The sequence below is a fragment of the Musa acuminata genome, chromosome BXJ3-4, assembly GCF_036884655.1.
Source record: "Musa acuminata AAA Group cultivar baxijiao chromosome BXJ3-4, Cavendish_Baxijiao_AAA, whole genome shotgun sequence".
NCBI classification, from domain to species: domain Eukaryota; kingdom Viridiplantae; phylum Streptophyta; class Magnoliopsida; order Zingiberales; family Musaceae; genus Musa; species Musa acuminata.
In genome coordinates this window covers 3,300,322-3,327,246 of record NC_088352.1, presented here as the reverse complement: position 1 = coordinate 3,327,246, position 26,925 = coordinate 3,300,322, and the positions used below count along the sequence as shown (strand labels likewise).

Sequence of the window (26,925 nt, the reverse complement as noted above, 5' to 3'; positions counted from 1 at the left end):
TGATGTTAGTTGATGTATGATTGTTAGCACAGTTACTTGCAAGTGAACTTTGCCTACAAGTCTTGTAGCAATTAGCTTGGTTTGATATGATGTGTATGTCAAACTAAATACCTAATATACACTGAAATAGTGCTCCTCTCAAACATAAACAGAACCACCTGCAGCAGCTATTTTAACTGAGAACAAAAACACAGTTAGGTTGCTCAATTTAAAGAGTCATATGAGATGTGATCAATCAATTACGTATATATTTGGTACTCCAGCAATATAATTGCTTGTTTAATTCAAGTACAGCCAAAGAAATAAACAGATAATACTAATATTTGTGCCAACAAAAAAGATGGCATGACTGAACATCTGCAGCAATGGAAGCACAAGAAATTGGGCAGCGTGTGCATCGCACAAAACTCGTCACACTTGATGGCTACATCCTATAATAATAATACACAGCATTAGGAAACCTAGTAATCTTAAGATCCTTATATTTTGCCTCTCGACCAGAGTGTAAACCATCAATTTTTCACTGAGCCCTGCTGGTTGGTGGTTGCCTCGTTTTAGTGCTCAAGTTAGAAGCATACCAAAGGATCCACAATGCATGGCGTGTTTGCTTTCCTGCTGCATTATCCCTGGATGCATGTATCCACACATGTTAACACATCAAGCATTTCGTCAAGCAAAGGAAAAATATTAAAGGAATGCACTGATATTTAAAATAATAATAATAATAATAATAATATATTTATACTTAAGCACTGTGTTACTCAAAAGATACTGAAATAAAAAATATTCCTATGCTTTTTTATACTTAAGCATTTGAACATTGTCAAAAATAAAAATCTGCCACCAAAAGAAAACGTTTTTCTTAACTTTACTCAATTTTCCTAACAACAAGCACAACCCCCAAATGCAAGAGTTCAGACATCAACAATTGCAACATTTGCAAATGAGGCATCCAAAGAAGCCATCTAGCATTTGTAGATCAGGCACTTGTTCATGCATGAGTTACCAAATACTCATGCATCAATTCAATTGCCCCATTAGCAGATATGTGCTCCTGTACATTAACTATAACCATAAAGAACACACTGATCAAGATAAGTTCTGCCAAGAAAAAGAAGACTGACCTTTAAAACAGTCTGGTTAAGTCTTGGTGGAAAATAAGAATCAGCTAATCACTTGCACTTTTTATTCTCTGCAAACATTCCTTTCTCAAGGGGGAATCTGCAAAGATTGCTTTGATAAAAGTTTCCACCTGCAAAAGCCAGAGAATATTATATTTTACAATAATTTTCTCCCAAATGAGAGTACAAGCATAAAAATTCATCTTCAAACCAAGTCAGTTGGAGCTACTTCATGTTGCGTGAGAAACATCCATCCAACTAATAGCATATTTTCACTATTTTTTAGCTTAAAATAGAAGGAAGCCAATTCATGGGTCATTTCAAGGCCAATTATGTAATTTCTGGTTTATGTAGATGCATGTCACTGTAAGCATCATCATACATTTTGAAAACTGACTACAGGGGTAAATGATGTTGAAATCATTCCAATAAGATGTAAATTAAACCATTAGATAGGCAACTCCACAATGCCAACATATATAGGCAATGTGAAATGTCACAACAATTCACTCTCCAGAAATCATATACTGAGTTAACATTAGAGTTTGCACTTTTTCTGCTAGCGTTTCTGCACGCATGGTATTCTCTCACATGGTATCCACAAATAAAAATCTTGCTTCACCATATGGATCATGACATTCTCTCACATTGGAGGGGTTCAAACTCTGCATAACCCAAGTATCACAAAAATATTTTTCAAGTTTGATCTAACTGAGATGCTTATATTTTCCAATCTCAAGAATATTACCAATCCGTGAAATTTCTCAAGTGTCATATTTGTTTAAAAAATTTCAAGTCAGCCTTACAATATTGGACATCATCTATATATCCTGAGTGATCACCTTAGCTTCAGATTCCACTATTTTTCCTAATTTCCCCGTGAAGACATACCAAAATAACTGAAATTTCATTGCAAGATTTCAAATACTAGTCCCAATTTATAAATATGGTACCGATTCATCAAGCAGTACATCATTGTATACTTCGTGACATCACTGGAAAGATAATAAACATGAAAAGTACACCAAGCAATACCGAGTTATATAGTCCATCACCAGTGCCTGATCAGATTGGTAAATACAAGTCGATGTGTACACCAAACAATACTAAGCTATATAGTCACTCAAAAAGGACCAACTTATCTGTTAGATAGAAAAACGAAAATGAAACAAGAAACCAATTCACTAAATGAAATACTTGTCACTGTAAATATCTTAAATTCAAGTCATATAATATACTTAGAATGGATTTCTGCTTCATTGGCTTGATTTTTTTGTCTTTGGCATGAATTTTAGATCCTTATGTCAAAGCTTGATATCTGCTCTTCCCATTGACTTTTTCCAAGTCTAGAAAAACTTCAAATGGTTAACCCTTGGTTGCACAAACTTTAAAATGCAACCAGTCAGGTAAGGATGTCTACCTGCCTATCATCAACTTTTAGGATTTTGCACAAGTCTCTCTCTTGCCTAAGTTTGCCCTCAAGATGAAGCAAAGTAACTCACACATGCCCATGCTTTTTGTTTTTAATATCAGCCTCAGGAAGAACTATAAGGAGAACCACATATCAAACTGGTGTTACAGTATGTGCAACAGATATTACATGTCATAGTCAACCTATAAAAAGCCTTAAATTTAAGATTATCTGGACATCTTTCAGCAGTAAATAGATGTCCTTAATTGGTAGGGCAATGGGTTGTCTCTCTTACCAGTCAATAGATAGCATGTATTCATCTAACTTCCACCTGATAGAAATTACAACGAAAAATACTTCGACCACAACTTGTTAATATTGGACTCTGAACATCATAATTCTTTTCGTGCCATGAGTCATTGTCATGTAAATTACTTTTCTGGAGTTTAGGTGAATATAAGGGAAGCATACTTTAAGTTTAGAATGGAAAAGAGTTCTGTCCAATACAACTAGAAATTATTTAAAAGAATCAACTGTATCATATACAACACACTCTCTTTAGTTCAGATCCGGTAAACTGGATGTGCTCCCTCAATCAACTAAAGCCAGGAAGAAATGTTTAAATGACAGAATCTCATGCCCAGATATAAAATTTATATGCCAGGACAACCATGATTTATCATGTCAAGCGATCATGATAAATTCATATGTGAAATATAAAAAATTTTAGAAGAATCATCAGCGAATGACTTTCAAGACACACAACTTTAAACTTATTAACACAGAATGCTATACTAGATATACCTCAGATGATGTAAAGCCACAACTGAGAAGCTCTCCACTTTCCCATGTTGCGGTGATTGATTTTAACGGCATATCATACAGTTCTAGCAAGATAAATTGCAATAGTTGAGAAACGGAACATCACATAGGTACAGAGACTTCACATTCATCATGTGTCACATAAAATTTGTCAGCATATAATCACATTTACATCTGACCCGATACCTGCAAGCTTGCGGAATTTAGGTAAAGATGACATCATCTTGTCTAACTGACTCCACGTATTCTGATTCAAGAACCTTTCCTTTTCATCCACATCAGCAATAAGTGACTCAAACAAAGAAGAGAGATTCTCTAGCGTCATCTGGATCAGTCTTTGTAGCTTGAACCAAGTGAAGAAATTTAGTGATATATAATATTAACACAGCTTACATTGATATAGACAGAGGCTAGCAAGAGAACCTGTAAAGTCTCCTCAGCTGCCAAATCATCTAAAAGCAGCATATCTCTGGTGATTCCAGAAAAGACATAATCCATTACTGAGCACATAGCTCTCTTGTAAGTTGAAGCTGGCATGAGTGGCTCCCACATAATATGTGCTTTCTCTATAATAAAAATAACCTATTGGCACAAGAAAATATAAGTACAAAGTGTAGTTCCAGTAAAAACATACTGACAAAATTTTCTTAATAGTGATACAAAAGGTCAAAATAATGTGGTTGAAAAGCATAACCAATAGAACATCCGACTAAAATTATCAAAGCAAATAATTAAGACTAAAACTTTACAAGGCCTAGAGGTTTCTGTATTCAATGCACAAAATTTGTCAAATATCAAAACGAAAATGTTAGCACAAATTTGGAAATAAGCATAATTAGTGACATGATAATGTGAAAATAAACACGCAACAGAACAAGAAATGAAGGCTCGAGTTCTTCTCTAAAAATAAAGGTTAAATATGATTTATATCCCCAATAACTGGAAGAGTTCTTATTCTATGGCTACCTAAGTTATCAATGCTCAATTGATGTTCTTCATAATCTTAATTTACCTTTCCAATAGGAGTTCGTTCACATTTACAAGATATATAACATCTAGTACATGAAAATGAGATTTTTCCAAGTTAATTAAGACTTTTCATGTTGGCCAAAGGCAAAGAGCACTCTCAAGGCACAAAATCTCATAATCACCTGAAGTGAGAAGCACAGAAGAAGTGTTTGCCTGAGCAAAACAAGGCACCAGTTTTTCAAAAATAATGTAAACTTTTTTCCTTTTCAATGTTTATAACATTTTCTTTCAGAAATAATTAATTATATCAATAGGTTCTCGTGGTTGACACATTATTGAACCATCATATTGTCAAAAATAACAAAATTTCAAAATCTAGTGTTATTTTGTTAAAAATGATTTTTAGAATGCATTTACAAGTTTAAATTAAAATTTTTAAGTTTGAAACATTTTAATGACATATAAATTATAAACACATCTTTTGGGCTCAGATTTATTTAAAATTATTTTTTTGATAAAATGACTTCTGTTTACTAGCTACTTACTCATTTATTTTGCTATTAACATAATAAAAAATCTAAAAGATTAAAAAGAACAATTAAAAAAGATATATACTAAAAGATACCTAAAAAATGATGATATTGAAGGCTTTTTTCAAAGGTAAAAGAATAGTATTTGATGGTGTATAATATATATCAAAATTTCCAAATAATTAAAGATTTAACTATATGTATCTACAATTCTACATTAAGATTAGTTTTCCCATTATTAGTAATTCTCTATCCAAAGTTTCCAACAGCATGCACGGTGGTCCCGTTGTGGTTGTGCGATCACCATATGGGTAATTGGTGATTAAGACTCCTAATTTATTCTTTCCTACTCTCTCATATTCTCTCAAGACTCATCCTTGACCTTGAGATTGGCAACCATGCTTGGCAGCAACTTGCAAGGCGTCAACTAATGATAGTGACAGTGAACTTGGTGTGACCCCAAGGTTTTGTGTTGACAAAAGCTCTGTTATTTTTCCATCTGCACTCCTCTTTGATCCCTGCTGACTTCCAGCAAGACTGCTAGTGATCGTCATATGGCTGAGAAATCAATTGTAGCCAGTTAAGAACAAGCCAATATGAACCTTACGAACTATCTTTTCAACCATGAAAATGTGGTTATGTTAATAGCAAAATAAATAGACTTAAGTGGAACTGTTCATTATAGCTGTTTATGAAAATCAATAAGTAGAACTGAGACATTTTATTATGAAAATGACTAAATTTCATAAATGAAATATCTAGCTACTTACTCATTTTCATAAATGTGTTTATGAAAATGACTCGCACTTGAGCGCATGAGTCATACACTTACGTAGAACTGTTTTGCCTATGGGATATGAAAATCTGATTGTACTATTGCACCTCATGTCCATGCTTTGGCATGCTTCATGTGCCTATAAAGAACACCACAACTGCTGTTGACAACCAGTAAATGTCCTACTTAAATTAGGCTGTTTCCTGGTGTATGCTCAACCTTAACATCAAGTGCTACTGGTAAGTACAGTTGCTTAGTTGATGCATTATTGTTCACCAGTACAACGTAAATTTGGTATTACCCATGCTTCTAGGTTGACCAAACAACATTCTTGATTTTTTCCTAATATTTATAATAATTATTAGACCTCAAGTAATTCTCTATAGATATTTCTAGAAAAGAGCTCCCTTCCACATCGTGGCATGGAACTCAAGATTACCTCAGTTATGGTTGTGAAGGGTCAGACGTTCATAATTGTTCCAACCCTTCAAGCCCCCTCATCTCTCCTCCCTGTTTGCCAATTAAAAAGGGGAAAAAAAGAATGAAGATTAACTCCACATAGAACCCATGAAACCTAGCTAAAAATGGAAGTAAACTTATTTTGCACATCCTGCCCTCATCCAATGTTTTGAAATAGTACAAAATACAGGATATCCACATTTATATTATATGACAGGCGATGTGCATTTGAATAGTCTAAGATATTATATAAATAAAATTTATAAAAACAAAGAAAATTGTTAGCACTGAAAATGCATCAAAAGATTATGAAAGTTCATAAGATTAGGAAATTCAATAAGATTATGAAAGTTCTGACATCAAAAGATTTTTGTGATATCATATAACCTGGCCAAGTATGAAGTAACAGCATGTCGCATAACACAGAATATTGAACTGATATACCTGCTCTAGACCAAATTTTGCTGATTCATAATGCTGTGGTTGATGGGTATTCTGAAAACCATCAGCTCCATCAATAGCCTGAAGACCATGAAGGATCAGGTAAAAAAGATGCAATCAAGATATGGGAGTGAAATCAATAAACTGTGAAACCATACCTCCCTCAAACTACTAACAACTAATTGAACTTGTTTTTGAAGAATATTTTGTGCCATCTGATGAAAACTTAGTGCAATGTCAACAAACACTGCATGTTTCTGCAAGCCACTTGGAAAATCTGCACGGTACTGAAAATCAAGAATTCATAGCATACATGATGGTTAATGCAACAACAAATGACAGTAACTCCTTCGAAGAACAATATCTTACTCGGCACATAATAATATACACATGATATGGTCACTTATATCAAATAAATATTAATATAGGATATGAATCAAAATATAGATAAAAAATACAGAGTTATAATTGTGAGTAAACATGTGCAATATAGTGTTTTTTGGAACAAGCTACAATGTGAAAATAATTGTTTTACATATTTGTGTGACATACAATAAGAACAATGCCAATTTGTTAAATCTTCTAGTATGCCTGCCTTTTCAACCATGATTCGTACCTTATAGTGATTATTATGATATGTTTTCCCTTTTTTTCTTCTGCACCTATTTATGTTAATATTTTACGTGATAACCTTCATCAAACCACATGCAAAAGAGATTGAAGTGAATAAGTCCTGGGATTATAATTGCAGTGTTCAACATGAAACAATGGATGAAAAGCTCCTTACGTGGTCTCCATTGGAAAGTCAATTTGGGAGAATTGCGTATGATGTATAATTTATTTTCAAATTAAGATTTTATTTAACTGTTAAAACTTACTTAATTTTATGTAGAATTTATATTACTTTATCCGTACTTTTTCCAGGCTCCTGCCTGTGCAACCAGCATTTGGCCTAGACCAAACTAGAGAGGTCAACATTTAGGCATCTTAACAGCTTGCACTGAGACCATGATAGCATCTTAACATGCTAGCATCATGCACCAAATGTTGGATCATGAGTTTGTCTTTGGATGCATATGAATTAAAAAGTGACATGAAAAGGTGCAGATGTGATATAATAAGTTGGACTTACTATGCATGCACAAGATTACCAACCAGTGGTCCAGAGGTCAGGAGTTGTTAGGAGTTATGGTTGCTCCAACAGAAGCAAGAAAAATGTCTTCCATATAATCTTGGAGTCATCCTACTAGTTAAGGCACATCATGCTCAGTCATGATGTCAAGAGTTTGAATCATGCTGCAAATGTCTGGTGCACATGTTTGAATGGAAAGAGTGAAAATGTAAAATTCCAAAAACAGTTCTTCCGTATATATACATGTATGCATAAATGAATATATATGTCTGTCCAGACATACATAAACGAGTACATGTGTGTATACATACCCTACTGGCAGGATTAAGACTTAATCATATCACCTCAAAATCAATCATGGAGGCTTTAAACTGATGATTAGATTTACTAGACATCATCTATGACATTCATAATATTAAAAAACCAAAAATAAAATGTATAAAATAATTTATGCATAAAAGTTAAAAACCACAATCTAGATTACCTTAATGATTAAAATGATTGACCCTCATTTAAATATTGTTAAATGACATCAAAATTCAACTAGTTCAAATAAGTCTCTACTAATGTTAGACAAAATATATTATAGGTTGTTAGATGAAGCTGATATGAGATTAGTCTCCATTACTAATTTTAAGTTGATAGAAGTGAGTCCTCAGTCCTCCCAATAAAATTTTTGTACACAGACATATACATAGATGTATTCTCATCATTTTTTCTTGTGGTTAAGATTTAAACATCAAGAAATGGTCTAGAACTTTTTTTACACAATAGAGCCAACTCAATGTGGTTCATATATGTATTCTCATCATTTTTTCTTGTGATGTTAAGATTTAAACATCAAGAAATGGTCTAGAACCTTTTTTTACACACTAGAGCCAACTAATTTTGAGTTGATAGAAATGAGGCCTCAGTCCTCCCAATAAAAATTTTGTACACGCAAACATATACGTAAATGTATTATCATCATTTTTTCTTGTGGTGTTAAGATTTAAACATCAAGAAATGGTCTAGAACTTTTTTTACACACGAGACAACTCAATGTGGTTCATAAGCAAAGATCCTACGTTCCTAGCAAAGAAATGTTGACCAGGGGGCAGGCTCACTATATAACATGATGCCAAACTGAAAGATAGGTCCTTGCAGTATTGCAACTTACATTGACACAAAGAAAGATAACAACTTTATGGTTGCTCTAAACTGAGGCTTCTAATAGGCAACAGCATCAACCTCTAAGGCATGCATAAAATAGGAAAGACCAAATCTATACATAATTCTACTTAAGCAACTATTAAGAAAATCTACTTGTTTAAGAAGAACCCAAAAAGAAAAATGATTATATATGTCCAACCTAATGAAGAACAAAATTCCCTATGGAATTGGAACATTGTAAAACTGAATTTATAATATAAACTGCACATTTTTTCCTTGATTATACAGTTTGCCTTTGAGAGAGACTTCAATATTCTTACTGCAACACCAAATATTAATGTTGCCGTTGCCATGTGTTGAAAATATTTGACAAACTAGTCACATGAAAAACAAAAATATTTTAATCAAACACCTTGATGTTAAAGCTATATAAAGAACAATATTGCAGAATGCAAATTCACACAAACCTCAAAGGCAAGTCCAAGATTCTCCTGGGACAAATATTGACATTCATTGTGGATAATAATTGCCACTTGACTAATACTCTCCAACTTCTTCCCTAACTTCACGAACAAACATAGAGTAGTAAGCATAACTTGTCATAATAGAGATGCATATGAATTCTACACTACAAAATGCAGAATAAATATGATGTGTTAATACTTCTATTAATTCTTGAATATGGCTGAATTACAAACTGTAATATGGAGAACTGGAAATCTTTGTTGTCTTTCAAGGAGGATAGATTACTAGCATAAATGCATCAACCTAAAGCTTATTTTTCTCCAAAAAATAGCAAATTTATTTTAAAAAGGTATAATGTCAATGCTATTTATACCAAGCAATTATATTTTGTGCAAAACCAAGAAGCTGCAATTTTACATAGAATCATTCAAACTTCAAAGGTTCAAAGAATTCAGCTAAAGAAATCCATATGGTATTTGCAACGATTACACAGACCTTAATGGGTATAACAGCTCTGTATAAAAGTAGAGCATCCCTTGCAGCATGATAAAACTCCTTTGCCACTCTTGTAGGGGACAAACAAGCATCCTGCACTGGTTGTTCATTAATCAAAATTACATTCAAAGATATTATCTGCTAGTCAGAGAACAAAATGCAAGCAAAAATAAAGCATACTAATAAGCAAAGGAGATAAATGACAGAATTTATCGTAGCTGAGATCACCATGCAAGGATTTTCACCTTGCAGAATAGGAGAGAGAGGCAATTCATCAATGAAAGTTCTACACATTGGCAACAAGAATATACATCAACACACAACACAGATCTGCCATTGAAATGGTTGGGCATTGGGTCACACCACCTAGCACATGAAATCCTAGCAAGCATACTTGTTCTCAAGTATGAACAAGGCAAAACAACTGGTTTGTCTGGAAATTGCACAAAAAATATTCCCTTTGACATACCAATTACATGTAAAGTGATCATTAGTTCAAACTCTATAGAGAAAAGATTATTTCATTAGAAAAAGGAGACTGCTAAATCACAAACTCAAATTCCCATCGATCTTCAATTTACAATTGTTACCCAGACCTGAGTCAACTCTAGGAAATGTGTCGGATATGTTTCTAACTCTGCATGTCAAATACAAATTTATGGCTGCACACTTACCAAGTAACTTGACAATTAGAGGCTTTCTTCTTATAGACTTCTTATATGTCCAACCTCTAAAATTTTCCGTTATCATTATGGAGACATAAGTATCAAATATGATCTATTAAGTAGTTTATTCCTGGTGAATTCCATATCTCCATTATATATAAAAACAAATCAGACAGTCGGATACACATGCTAAACGGACACAACAAATGCAAGTAAAAAATACAAAAGAGAAGAATGAAAAGAAAGCTACAAAGATTTGCAGTATATTGCACATAATGTTTAATAATGTGGCTTCTTAGTTCTCACATTTGTCCTAACAAAATACATTCTACAGGTCATGTAAGATCGGTCAAGTTAGCTGGAAGTATGCAAATACTTAAGGTGTGTAATTGACAGGGCATGTTAAAATTTATTTTCAAGCATGCTAATAATTTGCTAAGATGATAGACCGTGTTTCTTTGTGTAGAGAAAACAATATAGTTTTGTAATAGTAAAGCCAACATACCTTAAGTGCTCTGTGCACTAGATCCATTAGGTGAAAGACTGCCTTAGAAACAAGACACTTATCAGACTGGAAAAGCAAACCAACAACAGACACACAATTTTCTCCACCATCAGAAGCCTGTAAGGAAACACTTGACATATTTGCCTGCAACATTTATGGCAATATACATAAAGAATGCAACACACAAGATGGTCAAGCATCAGAAAAATCTATTTTGATGGACTCACGGGAGGCAGATCATAGTTGAACTGTAGAAGATAATTTCTAGCACTTGCCAAAATCTCATTCCTCTTCCTGGAAGCAAAATGAACTTCAACATCATGAGCAAAATAACTCAACTTCTCTTCATTCCTGTCAGTTGATGAAATCAATTTCATTTCCTTCAAAAAGGTCTCAAAATCAGCAGTACGTTTGATGACATTTTGGAAGCCAGCGATCTTCGAAGCATCATCAGGCACAGCCTAGAAAAGACAGTTTTGAGCTTGTATTATTCAAATTTTGTACTTATGCTGATAATTATAAATCCGAAACCGGCATGATTTTAGAAAATGGCAACTTAATAACTTTGTGGTATCATGTAGATGAGATGAATTTCAGGAGGAGAATTCTACACCAAAATGTTATTTGACTACCAGCAAGAATCAAGCTGTTATGATAGCATTTGATATGAACTGCCATCATTTGTTGCAAAATGTGTAAACCAAGATGTCAAATGAAGATACAATTGAGAAACAAAGCATTCTTGAGAATCAAACAAAAAGCATTTAGTGGCACTGTCAAGCTTCTTGATCTCCACTGAGTCAATAGTTAAGATGCAATATCATAACAAGGCTAGAAAAATACAATTTGATCATAATTCTTCATGTGTTCAAATGGAAATTCATAACTCCATGTGCCAGATTAAATAACACTAGGAAAAAAAAAAATGAACGTCACAGTAAACACGTCTCATGGAAGTGGTATAATCTAGTGTCATGGTTTGTTTGACCAACTATGTCTAATTCCAAGACCCTCATTTTCCAAGTGGATTATCAAAACAGCTAAGAATCAGTGGAAGCCAGGCAATGACAAGCTGACCCATCAATCATCTGAGCTTGCTTCATTCCCATTCCCATGGTCCAACAAGTTCCAGCAAAATTAGCATCCAATCCCAGTTCATACAAATAGATTTTTAATGGATTTAAAAGGAAATAATAAAATAGCAACTCCACAACCCAATTAAGTTAATCAAAACTGAACATTGATTTCAAACATTGTCACATACCCAACTTACCATACTGTTTAGTATATCAATGCACCCCATATGGGTTAATACAAACATATTAAACAAAGTTCTCATATATTTTAATTGTGTACCCATATGCCGAACAACATACCAATCAGTACAACCAGTATGATGAGATCCTAATAAGGGTACAGATAACATTTTCTATTGCATTGTTCTCTTTAATAACACAATCCCAACATGGAAACAATGTTGCATTGTACCTACACAATGTCTGATAACATGTGCATATAATACGAACAAAAAAACAAAGGGGCACAATATCTTGATCAATGATCCGACAAGGTTATATTCAAAATGAATAAGTACCAACAAGTGGGACTCACAAAACAAAGGAAACAAATGAAGACAAATATTTACAGATTAGGACAGTCCATGACTCCTCTTGTTGGACAATAGATAATAGTATACTCATTTAAATGAAGAGAACAACATTTTGACAAAGAACTCAACTGGTAAGAACTTCATGGACATTCTAGGACCATTTTTGAGCTCACAATATGAATGACAAATGCCACCACATTTCATGCCATTTACAATTACAACATCTATGTAATTGTTAAGACTTGTATATGATTGAATGGTGAAAGATCAACATCTAGAAATAATATACCTTTTTATTAGTAACAAGCAAAGAAACACATGTCAAAAGAAAATGACCAACAAATCTTAATAAAGTTTCAAGAGGTTTAGAACAAAACGTTAGCAAGTTTGATAGTGTATCAAGTGATTTTTTTGTTTTTTTTTTTGTGGGGGGCAAGCAACACAATTGTAACACCCCCGATTAGTCCCACATCGGAAGTAAGTAAGACTAAAATTGACTTATAAGGGTCTAATGAGTGTACTACTATCAACTCTAATTTAAGCATCTTGGCTAGTGATTTGGGCCAAATACAGTTGATAGACCAATTAGCCCATCAGGGCCGAGTCGTGATACAATTATAACACCCCCGATTAATCTCACATCGGAAGTGAATAAGACTAAGATTAGCTTATAAGGGTCTGATAAGTGTACTACTATCAACTCTAGTTTAAGCATCTTGGTTAGTTAGCTAGCACCAAAGTGCTATCAAAAAACAAAAAAGAATGGAGGTCATTTTAGTTAGTCTATGATTGGCTTTATGATAACAGAACATATCACCTGGAATGTGGAACATTCAGGTCATGGGACAAACATGGGTACTGGTTATGTCACGTAGCATGGTTCATGGTACATGGGATAAGAATTTTCTGGTTCATTATTTTGGGTCATGGTACATATTGTACCACTTAGGTTGCTTGCTATATCAGATAGGATATCATCTAACTAAAAAATCAATATGAATCTAATTAGATTCATAACAGTATTAGAAGACTTGAAAGCCATCCAACTAAAAACCCAATTTGAATCCAATTAAATCGAGAACAATGATAGAAAACTTGAGGAACTAAGCTTTTTAACCTGATGTCAAGATATAATACAGGAATACAGGCAATTCTAACTATCTGACCAGAATTCTATTGTATGCTAGACTAATAGCTTGATCAAGATTTAAAAAATGGTGCACACACCTTGGAAAGAAAATGAGTTATAATTAGATCTGCCATTCTTGGCCAAGTCAATCTTCCAAAACATTGCATCCATATAGCATTCTCGAAGCAAATGAATTTGTATATGAACTTTACTATTTGACTAAGCCTTGAGTAAAGACAAGTTCCATCGAGATCTTCCTACAAAAGAAAAAAATGAAAAATGTTAACAGAAAACAAGTTATTTACAGAAAAAGAAAAACATTTCGAATTACCTGAAATCAATCCTTCAAGGATAAGTAAGAAATTAAAAACACTTATTATTGCTAGTCCATTGTGCAGAGAAATTAAATCAAAGGAATAAATCTAAGGGATTAATCAAAAGGGAACGAATTTAATAATCTATTGTCCAATAAGGTTGGGAAGCAAATTAAAATTTTGATAACATTTACACTTCTTAACACTGGAAGAAAACATGGCCAGATAATCGGTAAATACAACTTCACTAGCAACCAAATAATATCATGTTCTCAAAATGAAGTGCAAAACAAGTCACATAAGCAAAAATCAAGTTAAAGCCCAAATTTTATTTTCTTCTCCTATTAAAGGGTAGGAATCATGGTCAGATATGTCTTTTCTTTCTAAGACATCTATAGTTACCACATCGATGCATAGGGATGCAAATGCTAGACCTTCGACCCAAATAGCATATGGTTAACTCATAAGCTGCTAGTTGACTTTATTTAACATATGGGTGACCATCTAAAATAAAATTTAAAAAAGAACTCCAGTAGCATTCTATCAAGAAGTCTCATGATTCTATGAAATCCAAGATCAAGATAAAAATTACTGTCTGATTTCCTTATCATTTATGGTGCAGATTTTGGTATCGAAAACACTTGTGTTTACCCAAGAAACTGTTTGGTTTAGTTAGCATGCCTTCATGCAGTAGCACAAAGCAGCAATAGCTCAAGGATTCAGTGCAAAATTACCTGCAATTCAGATGATGGAACTATGCCAAGAATTGTTTCACAACTTGCAAGAGAGCCCTCATCATGCACTTCAACTAAAACATTGATGGATTTGTTTGTTATGGAAGTGATAATGACCCGTTTGATCAACAAATCTGCCACTCTTGCCAGCCCATAATCAAGAACACCAACAATCTGCATTCAGGGTAAAATTTTCATTAGAAAGAGGGAACATATTAAAAAACTGGAGGTCGGTTACAAGTTTGGAATAGGAAACACAAGGCTCACAGAACCTTCAAAAATCTATATATATACTAGCATCCACTACTTATGGCTGGACACATCTATCATAAGCATCTTTTGGTGAAAAAAAGATGTTAACTGAAACAAGTTCACTACAAGTTCTATGGCATTAAAGTGCTAACTGAAACAACAATAAAACATAAAAGGGGAGAAACCAATAAGCTTCATGCCTAACTAGTTAATCACTCATAACTGTTGGTTATAGTTCTTATAAACTGTATGGTTTTGAAGCCAAGATAAGCACGGTCCCGAACATGTTATCTTTCTTAGCATAAAATGTACTCGTAATGCTAAAAAGTAAAAATAAGCATCAGATCACCTCCATTGCCTCCAACATCTGGTGGAGCTTGATATAGTGAACATCTTCGACTTTAGATACAGATCTCACAATCAGTCTATTGTTCTCCGGTTCAAAATGGAAACAGTTCAGTACATTTTTGGCAAGCACCTCTTGAAGCTATCAAGAAGAAGAAGAAGAAGAAGAAGAAGAAGAAATATTAAAGTTCAGTTAATCCGTGAAAAAGATATGGATTTTGCACCAAGAACTGAAATCGCAACTACCTCATCGAGGCACTCAGCCCACTCCTTCCTCAAGAACCCAAACACTGCCGGCTCGTTCTCTACGCTGCCCCCCTCCTCCACGTCCGCGACGGATAGCCCTTTCTTGAGATCCCTGACGGCTTCAGCCGCCGCGACCAATCTCATGGCCCTGAGGTCCTCCCTGGCCGATGCGAGACGGCGGTGCAGGGCGGAGACGGCCCGCACCACCTCCAGCGCCTCCCGGCGCTCCTCGAGCTCCCGTCTCTTCGCCCTAATTTCGGAGACGAGGTCCTGGATCTCGAGGTCGAGAGGGCGGTCGGAGAGGAGGCGGAGGGCGCCGGACAGCGAGCGGGTCAGGTCGTCAGCGGAGGCGGCGGCGAGGGAGCAGCGGGAAAAGAGGTCGGCGAATTCGGCGCGGTGGGCGAGGACGTAGGACCGCACCTTGTCCTTGATGCGCAGGGAGCGGATCTGGAGGCGGTCGACCAGGAGGCGGAGGTCGGGGGCGGAAAGAGGGGAGGACTCGTCGAGCTCGCCGCTCGGGAGGAGGTCGCGAACGTCGATGGAGCCCGAGAGGACGTCCATGGCGTCGACGGTCGTTTACCCGAAGACCTCTCGGGGAAGGAAGCGAAGAAGAGGTCGGAGTCGGACGGAGGCGGCGTCGGTTTTACTTTTACTAGAGCGGCCACGAGTCGGATCCATCGGGTACTTACAACAATCCGACCCGTTAAAATATTTACCCCGTTTCGATGTGGTCTCGATTAATCCCCTTCATGACGTTGACTTCCAGTCAAACCATGAAAATTCTTTGCATTCTTCCTTAATAATAAAGACAAAAAAAAATCTAGTGTTATAAATGCTTTAATCTTCTGAACCTCAATTAAATGAATCTCCTAAATATAAAGGATTATTACTAAAATTGAAGGGGGTATTTGATGCTATCTGAGTGTTTTTTGTTCTCTCTCTTCTCAATCAGATATCATTTTTCTAACTATGTTTGAGAGTAGGTATGTAGTGTGCCACCTCCCTTTATCATTTTTCTTTGTCCTCTATTAAAATAGAGAAGAAAAAAAAGACTTGTATTGGATTTTTTTTGACAAGAAACTGCTCACTGCAGAAACAGTAAGTCCAATTTTATGATCATTTATTCTGACAAACCAGCTTCACAAAGCAGAAAATGGGAACATGAAATGGTTCTCACCCCTCAACAACAGGCTTGATATTTCCTTGTAAGTGGAAGACTACCATTTAACTTGCAACATTGCCTGCAATACATCAGAGAAGACCATACCCCTCTCTCATCATCAACTACAATACAGATATTGTATAGCCAAAACACAATAGGACAGGCAAAACTAGTGAGATAGGAAACAGAGATGCCTAATCTCCATTGCATGGAGATGTATGTGCTGAAAGATTCACATCTTCATTTGCTTTGAGGATTCTACTGTGCACTGTTTGTTTCAGACTTCATGAGAAGATCAGTAAACTTTGATGACTTCAAAGATGGATTTTCAGCTGATGACCACATAACTTGTAAAATCGTTTGGTTGCAAAAAACATGAAGGTTTCTCATGAGAAAATGAAACCAGAATATACCTATAATGTCTTGAGAATGGATGATCAGATTTGCAGGCTGTACCATCATAATACATTTGGCTTCCATAGGCAGCATAGAAGGAGCACACATAGGCAGACCCTCTGATAATAATCAACAGAGACAAGAAATGAAGAGTGCAGTTAGAAACTTCCAAAGGCAGAAGAACTGGAAGAATAGTATAGAGATAAAGAGAGAGAATCAACATTACTGGTCCTAGAGGAAGCTGCAAGAGTCCTACTGTGGCTGCTTGGTTCCTCTCATTTGGGTGAAGATTCTTAAAAGAGGCTCCACATATTTTCAGATCCCAGTTTTAATGTAATATTGACAATCTGGTTGATCAGGCCTCTCAAATAAACTTAGCAGCATGCCGCAACCTGGCTGTGTTTTATGCCTGGAGTTGATTGGGTGGAAGCATATCGGCATAAGAAATATGGTTCATGTTGCCCTGGCATGCATTAAAAGCTTGCTTCAGGTGTCAGCATAATGTTTCACAAACTACAGAATATGACACAAGATGAATAAACGAGTGACAGAACATAGGCAATTTAGCTTTCAGAACAAAACTACAACATGAGTACGATAGACAATCATAGCTTTCACAAACTACAGAATATGGCATGATGAATAAACGAGTGACGAACATAGGCAGTTCAGCTTTCAGAACAAAACTACAACATGAGCGTGATAGAGAATCAAAGCTTTCACAAACTACAGAATATGACACGATGAATAAACGAGTGACAAACATGGGCAATTTAGCTTTCAGAACAAAATTACAAAATGAGTACGATAGAGAATCATAGCAAGGCAGAAAAGAAAACACATTAAACCATTTATTGGCCAATCATGGTTATTGGCTAATTAACTAAAGTCCATTGACACTCATGAGCCATGAAGATTTTAAAAGCCTCAGAATCCTAAAAGAAACTAAAGAAGTGTATCGGGTTTACAAAAAATATGAAACCAAAACTATACATTTAGTACAAATATGAAAGCATGGCCACTCTAACAACATGAATATATTGAGAATCCATGATCATCATCAAGGAACCAAGGCAAATAGATATAATAAAAGTATATTGCAGTTAGTAAACATGTAAATCAGATTCTTAATTTAAATTGGAAACTGGATTCTAAACTGTAAACTAGCAATGACTATTGTAAAAATATTAAATTGTACTTATGTTAACATGTATAGAAGAATCATTTTAAGGTTTTTTTTTATTTTTGCTGCAAATGGTATGTGGAGAGACTGTGATTTGATCCCTGGGCCTTAACTACCAAACCAATTACACTAGCTTAACTGGCATCCTCGAATAGTTAAATATAAGATGGAATAGTTAAGAGGGAGTAAATGAGATAGTTAACGATGCTTCCAAATAGAAGATCATACTGACAATATCATCACATTTGTTTATAGAGTGATTAACTTAATTAACAGATAAACTTGACCTCATACAAAATCATATGCCACTCTGTCCCCTAATAATGGAGCAACAGTTGCATGAAGATGCAAATAACTTGAGACTTGCAAATGCAAGGAAAGGATGCTCGCAAAATAATATTAACACCTGCAAATTGAATTCTGTAAACAAACATTTAATTTCTGACACATTAGTGCTTCACAAATATCAGTTAAGAGATGATATTTATATAAAACAGGCAAATGTATCACAAAGATCACAGTAGAAGAAAAGGCATCTTGTAACATACCAAACAACTAAGGATGTTATGGTTTATAAAAGACAAAGGAATATCTATCATTTAGCTCACCCACACTTTGTAAAGCACAGATCTACTAACCATGTAAGTACTCCAATTCTGTTGCATGTGCATGGTTATATGGGTGAGATGAATAACAAGGGCACTAGTTAGTTGATTCCCAGATAGGGGTATAATGAAACTAGAAAATCCATGGGCTGATGATCTTGTAGGAGAAAATATTATTCCAGGGGTGGCAGGCTGCGGATGATTGAACTTGTAGGCAACTCCAGATCTTCTTGTTCCAGTTCTCACGTAGTAGCACATGATTTTTCATTCTGGAATCTACATTAAGTTAACATTGCACAGTAATTTCATAATTTGCTACAGGATAGAAGAAAAATATTATAACATCCATAAGTGAAGGTGGTGGATACTAGAAAGAATACAGAAGTTTCATTTGCAAGTGGAGGCCAACAAGCAGTAGAAATCTTTCAAACAGGTAGACTCAAAACATTCAACTGAACTAGTCATATGTCATGTTTGTCATGTGGATGATGATATTTACATGTTTCTCCAAGACTAGCAAAATCCTGTTTTCAGGAAGAACTGCAAGAACACTTGAAGCATAAACCGTATACATGTCCTTCAAGCATATGGTATCTGACACATTAAAGAAACCAAGCATTTAAAACAAATCAAACTGATTCAGAAGAATAGAGGGGTAGTAACTCTGAAGCTCAAACCAATTGACATCAGATATACTGAATTCTTTGTTTATCTAATAATGGAAAAGAAAAGCTGCTGCAGTAAGAGAGATTTATTTTCAGAAGCAATGGAGTAAAAATCTCATCTCCATAGGATCTTTAAATCGGATGCACCTAGCTTCATGCATGGATAATATTAAGAATTCATCAAATTTAACTACCTAATAACTGTGTCTATCATTTAACAAGGGCATGACAAGGGGTAAGCAAACCATTATCTTTCAATAGCCAAAACTCCAGTAATGAGTTGATAAATGATAACCATGGTGATAAGTGACATCCTTGTAGATTGTATTTATAAACAGTATCCGTTTTAGGTTACCAAATATTTTACAATTGTCAAAACATGTTCCTTTGTTAATTTTCAGATAAAACTATATACTATTTCAAACTTTATTCAGAAATAACCTATTCAGTAGTCACAAATACAAGAAAGCACCAATTTGTCAATCTTTTAAATCCTCATCTTAAATTTTGGAGAAGATTTTGTGAAACTCAACATCAGTCTTCCACTCCATTCCTTTATCTAGCTTTAGACTACTTGCAATCTTGTAAATGCCTCTATTTTTTAAATTTGCTTTCTTCAACTTACTTTTTTTTTATTTAAGAATCCTGAATTTTGCAGTTGTTCCTTGCAACAATCTTGCGTAATTAATTTAGCTTACTACAACACCTACTGACACGAACTCATTGGTAATATTCATAGCTTGTCTTTATCAGATAGGATTCATCTAGGTCACACAAAAGCATGCTTGGCAACATAGAAGACAAATATGTCAATAATTTATCTTCTTTGTTAACATCAACAACTCAGTTCAAAAAGCTGGTCGGACCAGTAATACCGATTGGTATTCACCAGTCCAACTAGGAACCAGCACCTGGACCAAGATATTTGCTTGGTCCTGTTCAAATTTTTTTAATCTCCAATCTGCTGTTGATGGCCTCCCTACTCCTCAGCCTCCTCTCTTCGCCTTCTCCTCCTCCTCCTTCTAGCTGTGTACCATTTATCAGTACACTGGTTCATATTAGAAGAACACTAGTCTGCCCAGGGACCAGTACAGGTCCAATATCGAGATTTTGAATTATGCAACTGTGCCTCTTTGCGACCTACACAAGTTAATTTGACTATAAATTTGATGGTTTTATAAAGCAAAACTCAAGTGTATATACCTTGACCAACAGCTTCTCAAGTATCAATACCTTTTTCCAGTTACCAAAAGGAATTTAATGTCATAGAAATGCGTAAAGAAATAAATGATGAATAGTACTTGCAACCTCAAGAAACAATAAAGCTACTTTTCAAACTAAGATTTCACCAAATGATAAATAATCTTCAAAAGTTAGCAAAACAAACTCATTTGATGTCAGAAGTAATAAATTCATAGAGAAAAACAAATTTAGATGTAACATAAAGGACAACATTGCAAACATCAATATTTTTTTTTCTCCAAACCAAAAGACTAACCAATATGTGATAAAAAAGCATAATGAAGATTCATGAAGGACGATCATACAACTAGACCAGCAGTGTAGTAATAATTAGATAAGTTTAACCTGCATCATGAAGTTACAGAATTAGCAAAATTCAATAAATAAATATAAGAAAACAGAAGTACCAATTAATAAAAAATTAAAATGCATACCCTCTTGGAAGTCAAAGATGCATCTCAGGAACTTCCATGACTTTTTCTCACCAATCTAAATCCAATGTATATTATGATTGACATGCTCTATCCACAAAAGCATTAGATGATGGGATGACAATTATACATCATTCGCTATATCAAAGTAGGAAAATAACCAAACTCCACGATGTATGAATATGTAACATGCTATGTAAAAGGTACTTCCCACGTAATTGTCATACAAGAACCTGGTCGATGAATAAAGAACCCAATACAAGTATATACAGAAGTAATTGTCCCTGATCATACAGTTTATGGAAATTCAAAACTTCGCTGCATTAAATTTACCAAAATTAGTCCTTATACACCCAAACCCTATGCCCATATTCACATGGCCTTCCTTGTAAGAAGATCCAACATATGATCTATAATGATGAAAACACAAACAACCCTCAGATCTCGCAGATGAGAACACTCACTGGAAAGACCCAAAAAGGGAAACAAAGTAGCTGATCCTCTCACCCTAGGTTCGTGAAATCATGCTACAGGCATGAGAGAGGCGGAGAGTTACTGGTTGCATTCCTCCCCCATTGCCCACCTCACCACCAGCCATTGGATCATAATGCTTCCTGCACCCAGGGCAGCGACCATCTGCTTCGAGAATCCGCTTGTGGCAGAAGAGGCAGAGGCGGAAGCCACAGTTACAGGGGAGGAAGCTTGAGTCCGTTGGATCCAAGTCCTCACAGCAGATGGGACATGTTGATGGCGCGGAAAGGATGTCATGGTGAGCCCACCTAGCTGCTGCATGGTGCCTTTCTCTGCTCACAGGGAAACTCCACTGCTTTGAGAGGTTGGGCAGGCTCTGTGGGCGAAAAGCATCATCTGCCCTCCAAGCTCTAGGAACCATTGGCTTGTCATGTGGTTTTGCGAAGCCCTCATGGCAATCTTTGTTCGTTCCAACGGCTGTTGCAGTAGAATCTGGGACGGAAGCTAGGGGGTTCAGATTGGGTTGATTGCGGTCATGAGCGATGGGCAATGCATCAGCTAAGGCCTCCCAATCGTCTATTCCCTCTTTCTCTTCCCCTCTCTCCTCGCAAATATCTTCCTCCACTTCGGCATTGCTAAAGCTTCTGGAAGAGGATCCGAAGCTGCTTTCGCTGCTGATGCTATGGTTAGCACATCCATTCATGTGGCTGCTGTGAGTCGGGGAACCTTCCTCACTTTCGTGGGAACTCAACCCATCCGGCTCCACCTCAACCCCATGCTTCTCCTCCTCCTTCGATGTGCGATCCAACTTCTTAGAAAGAGCAACATGAGGGGAAGAAGAGGCAGCAGGCGCTCCCCTGCTCGTCACCATGCAATCCTTGTTCCTCACTGCAGATCGTAAAAGAAATCTCAACAAAATCGAATTTTGAGACAAAAACATCAAAAGATCCCCAAGGAAGAGAGATAAATAGATCCTCAAAAGTTACTAAACTAAATTCACGCTCATTCCCCCCAAAAAAATCCGCAAACTAATCGCCGAGCAACGAAACAAATCGGATGAATACCTTGGGAGAGCCACTGCTCGCGCCTTGCATCGAGCTTGCACTGCTTCAATTTTGCGGACCTGTTGGCCTGATCGAAAAAAAGACACGAAATCAGACGTGTAATTGGGATCGAATCACACGAATTAAGGATGAGGAGGCAGAGGAGGAGGAGGAAGAAAAGAATTCGTGAATTTGTACCCTCTTTTTCCTGGCGATGTCGCGAGAGATGGCGGCAACGGAGGCATCGTAGGCCGCGGCGTCGGAACCCATCTCTTCCTCCTTCTCTTCCTTGAAGAATGAGAGAGAGAAGAATCGACGACGGAAGCAACAGAGGATGAGGAAGAGGCGGAGGGACGCAGAGCGAAGCGAAACGGATAACCAAAAAGATTGCGGTTTCCGCTTTCATTCGTTTCTCCTCCTTTTAGGGCCGAGAGTGACTGAATTTACCAAACAATCCCTGAAACTTTAAAGGGGTTTTCTCTTTATATATATATATATATATATATATATATATATATATATATATATATATATATATATATATATATATATATATATATATATATATATATATATATATATATATATATATATATATATATATATATCCTATTTTTCACATCATCTATTTGTAAATATTGAAAATAAGAAGAAAACCAAATATAAAGGTTTGGTGTGTTACTACTCAGACATGCAACTTTTTATGAGCAACATTTATGCTACCAATCTATGGCCTATATTTGTCAAGTCCATCAAGACAATTTGGTAAGTTTAGAAGAAGCATTTGGGTGTTACTATTTGATTTTGTTTCAAACTAAGTTCATGAGAAACTATGATTATGATGAAGCTCATAGTTGTTTGGTTCGAATCGGAATTCGAATTGGGTTAAAATCGAAACCAAATCAATCTTTTGTCGATTTCAAATTAAAACTATCAATTTTTTTTATTTAATTTTTTTTATGTTTTAAATTTTTAATTAAACTATAATAAAGAAAATTAGTAATTTGTATTGAAATTGTCCGTCAATTTTGAAATCAAAATGTTTTTGAAGCCATGATCAAAATTAATCCTCTAGGTTAGGGAGCCTATCAATATCACATGTACCCTAAAATAGAATTTATAAATCAGACCATAAAAAATTCGGAGGCATCTATACACTTAAACACTATTTATGAATAGTATTTATAGAATGAATCTATAAAATATAGAAAATATCAAAAATTTGCTTCGGTCTCATATTCAGCATAAGACTATTTTGAACAATAAAATGATAAATAAAAAGAGACAAGAATAAATCAATAATTTTAATCGTGTGTCATGCATCGTATACCCCTAAGAGGTTTTATCTTTTTATAATCGAGAGTAAGAAACGTAGGATAAGTGATTAGTTTTCTCATCAAATGCATCTCTTAAAGAAGTATATCATAAATATATTTTTTTATTGATCGATAATCATAATTAGAATCCAATCAGATTTATAATATATTTATTTAATTAAATAAGATCATATAATGTTAAATTATATCAAAAAAATAAATAAGATCATGTCCAAACTGGCGGGCGAGAGCCACTGATCCGAACCGGAACCTGGATCTGACGGCTCTGTTTGACCCGATCGACACACGTCGAGATTGTGGAATTACCTGGTAAACCAGGCCGGTCCGAACCGTTCGCGTCTTTTTCGACTGAACTCGCCATCAACGCAAGACTCGCGTGACCGAATCTTGATGTCCAAACTGGCGGGCGAGAGCCACTGATCCAAACCGGAACCTGGATCCGACGGCTCTGCTTGACCCGATCGACGCACGTCGAGATTGTGGAATTACCTGGTAAACCAGGCCGGTCCGAACCGTTCGCGTCTTTTTCGACTGAACTCGCCATCAACGCAAGACTCGCGTGACCGAATCTTGATGTCCAAACTGGCGGGCGAGAGCCACTGATACGAACCGGAGCCTGGATCCGACGGCTCTGCTTGACCCGATCGACGCACGTCTCCAATCTCCGATCCCCTCTTCCTCCTCCTCGTCCTCTCGAGTCTATTGATCTCTGGGGGCAGCGGTTCATCGATCTCTTACTGGCCCTGTTAGTCTCTCTCGTGGCGGTGGTCAGGTCCGTTCATTTTCTTGCTTTTCTATGCGTTCGAAGGGGGAGTAGGTCGACGAACGTCAGCATCCGGACTTCCACATCGACCCGTCTCCCGATCCCCCTTCGCCGTCCATTTGTTGCGATCTCTTCTTTAGCTCTATTCTTTACACCAGAGACTGGGAGAAAAAAGGTACAAATTTGATGGTTGCGTTGATTGATGTGACCCAGTTGATGCTGCAGATCTTGATTGACTTCTGCAGATCTGAGGTGATGGCTATTTTTGAGTCGGCAATAATAGTGCCATAAACATAAAGATCGGTACGGAGTGATGGAAGGCTCGAGCTTGATGATTGATGGATGAGGAAAGTAATTTTCTTTCTGCGCAATAAACTGTTCCCGTTCTGTTTGGATGCCTGTAGTTGTCAAATAGACATCTTTAACTATGTACGTATGTTCCAATTTGGTTTAGTTCTCGTACTAAATCTTGCTAATTGGGATATTATCATTTTGCTGTTCTATCCAGATGATGAATTAAAATATCATTTTTAGCTAGGAAGCTGGATCTGTTTTGTAAGTCGTCAAGAACGGGCAAGCCGCAGATATTGTGAGATGGATTTAACATGGCTTCGGGAGGAATAAGTGGGGAAAACGAAGTAAAGCTGATCACACTAATGGACAGAAGGGCGTGGTTTCCTATGAAGGTGATTGAGATGTCTTCCGTGATTTGAAGGTTTGACTTAGCTACATGATTATGTTTCTCGTTACTTCTCCCAAATTCTGGGTGACAAGACTCAAGACACTGGAAAATTTTCTCCAGTATTGGTAGCTCACGACTCTCAGATAACGAAATCCCTACTGATGATGTTGCTGGTAAAAATTCCACGAGAATTCTTATTGTGCTGATTTGGGTGTCAACTTCACCTGTCTTGGAAGATCTCTTGTTTCTCTTCATGATTTGTGAAATCTCATACTGCATCATTAGAAGTCGTGTATGCAGAAAATTCCTGTCATCAGAAATTGTTGACTTTGTGAATTGGGTTTATTGCAGTGTTGACTCTGTGCCAGCCTCTGAATTTTTTGGGCAAGACAGGAGATATCCTTGATACGCACTAGATGACTGTAATGTGCATGGTCAGAGAGAGCACACAACATTCTGGAGGTTAATTACATCTATGACTGAGAGCAAATAATGCTCTGAAGTTTAGCCAGCCATTGGTTAAATCTTGATTATTTCATGTAAGATTCAACTTGACCCCATATGCAGCTGAAATGGTCTCATGTATTGATGCCAGACAGCCAGGATGAAAAGCTGGTTTTTTATTATCATATTTGATAGTTTTCTTTCTATCTTTTCTGAATGTAAGAAATGTAGTAGGATGCCAAGCATAGCTAACTATATTATTTACTCTCAACACCAGTTCAACTTTGTATTCTTTGAGTGTTCACTATGTATTAGTTGGATAACTGGTACACTGCATTGGTTGTTTAACACTTGAGGGCAATTTATTATTAGTTTGCAAGTAAAACATCTTCCACTTAATTCAAAAGTAAGTTTCCTCTTATTTTTCCTTATATCTTCCTGTATGATTTTATGAGTCTTGATCATTATTCTTTGAGTGGAATTTTTCTTGGGGCTTTCATGCCATTCCTATCTATCTTTAGGACATTGTGGGGGCACAGAGAGCCTGATTGATTATACTGGTCATCAAGTTCTTTTATATTATTATTAGTGCTTCATATCTGAAGCATCTTTAAATGAGCAAATTTGCTTAGTAAGCTATTCTTTTCAGTACAGCCCGTTCTAATTTTTTCCTAGTTATTATGTGAAAATTGAGTTGTCGTGATTGATTAGTAACTACAAGTTTATTTATGAATCAAAGATGAAGCTTTTTGAGAGATGTAAACCCAGTTTTTCTTGTAGTGAGTAATGCTAAGAACTAAGAAGCTTAGTGGTGTTTAAAGCAGTCTTTTAGCAATGTGATCTCAGGAGTCCTGTAAATATAAAGAGCTGTGGTGTTTAAAGCAGTCTTGTAAGGACATGTTTGATGAAAGCTTAGTCTTCAAGCAATGA

The 26,925-nt window shown here is 36.0% G+C and overlaps 2 protein-coding genes and 1 long non-coding RNA gene across 6 annotated transcripts; 1 reads left to right on the top strand and 2 right to left on the bottom strand.

Annotated features, from left to right (window-relative positions):
- Positions 1–228: 228 nt before the first annotated feature.
- LOC135637133 (centromere/kinetochore protein zw10 homolog) lies at positions 229–16,227 on the bottom strand. 2 transcript variants are annotated; one of them, XM_065149581.1, is made up of 15 exons: positions 15,572–16,227; positions 15,330–15,467; positions 14,729–14,902; positions 13,779–13,937; positions 11,170–11,403; positions 10,943–11,059; positions 9,773–9,865; positions 9,280–9,375; positions 6,687–6,815; positions 6,532–6,609; positions 3,778–3,936; positions 3,541–3,697; positions 3,337–3,419; positions 1,125–1,252; positions 229–626 (listed from the first exon to the last, which is right to left on the bottom strand). In XM_065149581.1, the coding sequence occupies exons 1-14, from the start codon at positions 16,130–16,132 to the stop codon at positions 1,169–1,171; spliced, it is 2,262 nt and encodes a 753-aa protein (XP_065005653.1). In that variant the 5' UTR covers positions 16,133–16,227; the 3' UTR covers positions 229–626; positions 1,125–1,168. The 2 variants fall into 2 exon arrangements, with proteins under 2 accessions (XP_065005653.1, XP_065005652.1); XM_065149580.1 differs by having other exon boundaries at positions 10,943–11,086; positions 15,572–16,226.
- A 5,324-nt stretch (positions 16,228–21,551) lies between these two features.
- On the bottom strand, positions 21,552–23,176 carry LOC103980558 (uncharacterized). Its single transcript, XM_065149256.1, has 3 exons — positions 22,968–23,176; positions 22,791–22,857; positions 21,552–22,614 (listed from the first exon to the last, which is right to left on the bottom strand). The coding sequence occupies exons 1-3, from the start codon at positions 23,037–23,039 to the stop codon at positions 21,764–21,766; spliced, it is 990 nt and encodes a 329-aa protein (XP_065005328.1). The 5' UTR covers positions 23,040–23,176; the 3' UTR covers positions 21,552–21,763.
- Positions 23,177–24,816: 1,640 nt separating this feature from the next.
- LOC103980557 (uncharacterized) lies at positions 24,817–26,368 on the top strand. Of its 3 annotated transcripts, none has more exons than XR_010495534.1 (3): positions 24,817–25,044; positions 25,115–25,220; positions 25,378–26,368. It is a non-coding gene; the product is annotated as an uncharacterized LOC103980557 (long non-coding RNA). The 3 variants fall into 3 exon arrangements; XR_010495533.1 differs by having other exon boundaries at positions 25,115–25,298; XR_010495532.1 differs by having other exon boundaries at positions 25,115–25,724; positions 25,903–26,368.
- Positions 26,369–26,925: the final 557 nt, after the last annotated feature.

Bases quoted from the DNA above. Each gene is read 5' to 3' on its own strand.
- LOC135637133 (XM_065149580.1), bottom strand. From the start codon at position 16,132: ATGGACGTCCTCTCGGGCTCCATCGACGTTCGCGACCTCCTCCCGAGC. The intron at 15,468-15,571 runs GTAGTTGCGATT...TCTTCTTGATAG, and splicing joins GGGCTGAGTGCCTCGATGAG to CTTCAAGAGGTGCTTGCCAA. The intron at 11,404-13,778 runs GTGTGTGCACCA...TGTCTTTTCTAG, and splicing joins TAACTCATTTTCTTTCCAAG to GCTGTGCCTGATGATGCTTC.
- LOC103980558 (XM_065149256.1), bottom strand. From the start codon at position 23,039: ATGGGTTCCGACGCCGCGGCCTACGATGCCTCCGTTGCCGCCATCTCT. The intron at 22,858-22,967 runs GTACAAATTCAC...TTTTTCGATCAG, and splicing joins ACATCGCCAGGAAAAAGAGG to GCCAACAGGTCCGCAAAATT. The intron at 22,615-22,790 runs GTATTCATCCGA...TACGATCTGCAG, and splicing joins CGAGCAGTGGCTCTCCCAAG to TGAGGAACAAGGATTGCATG.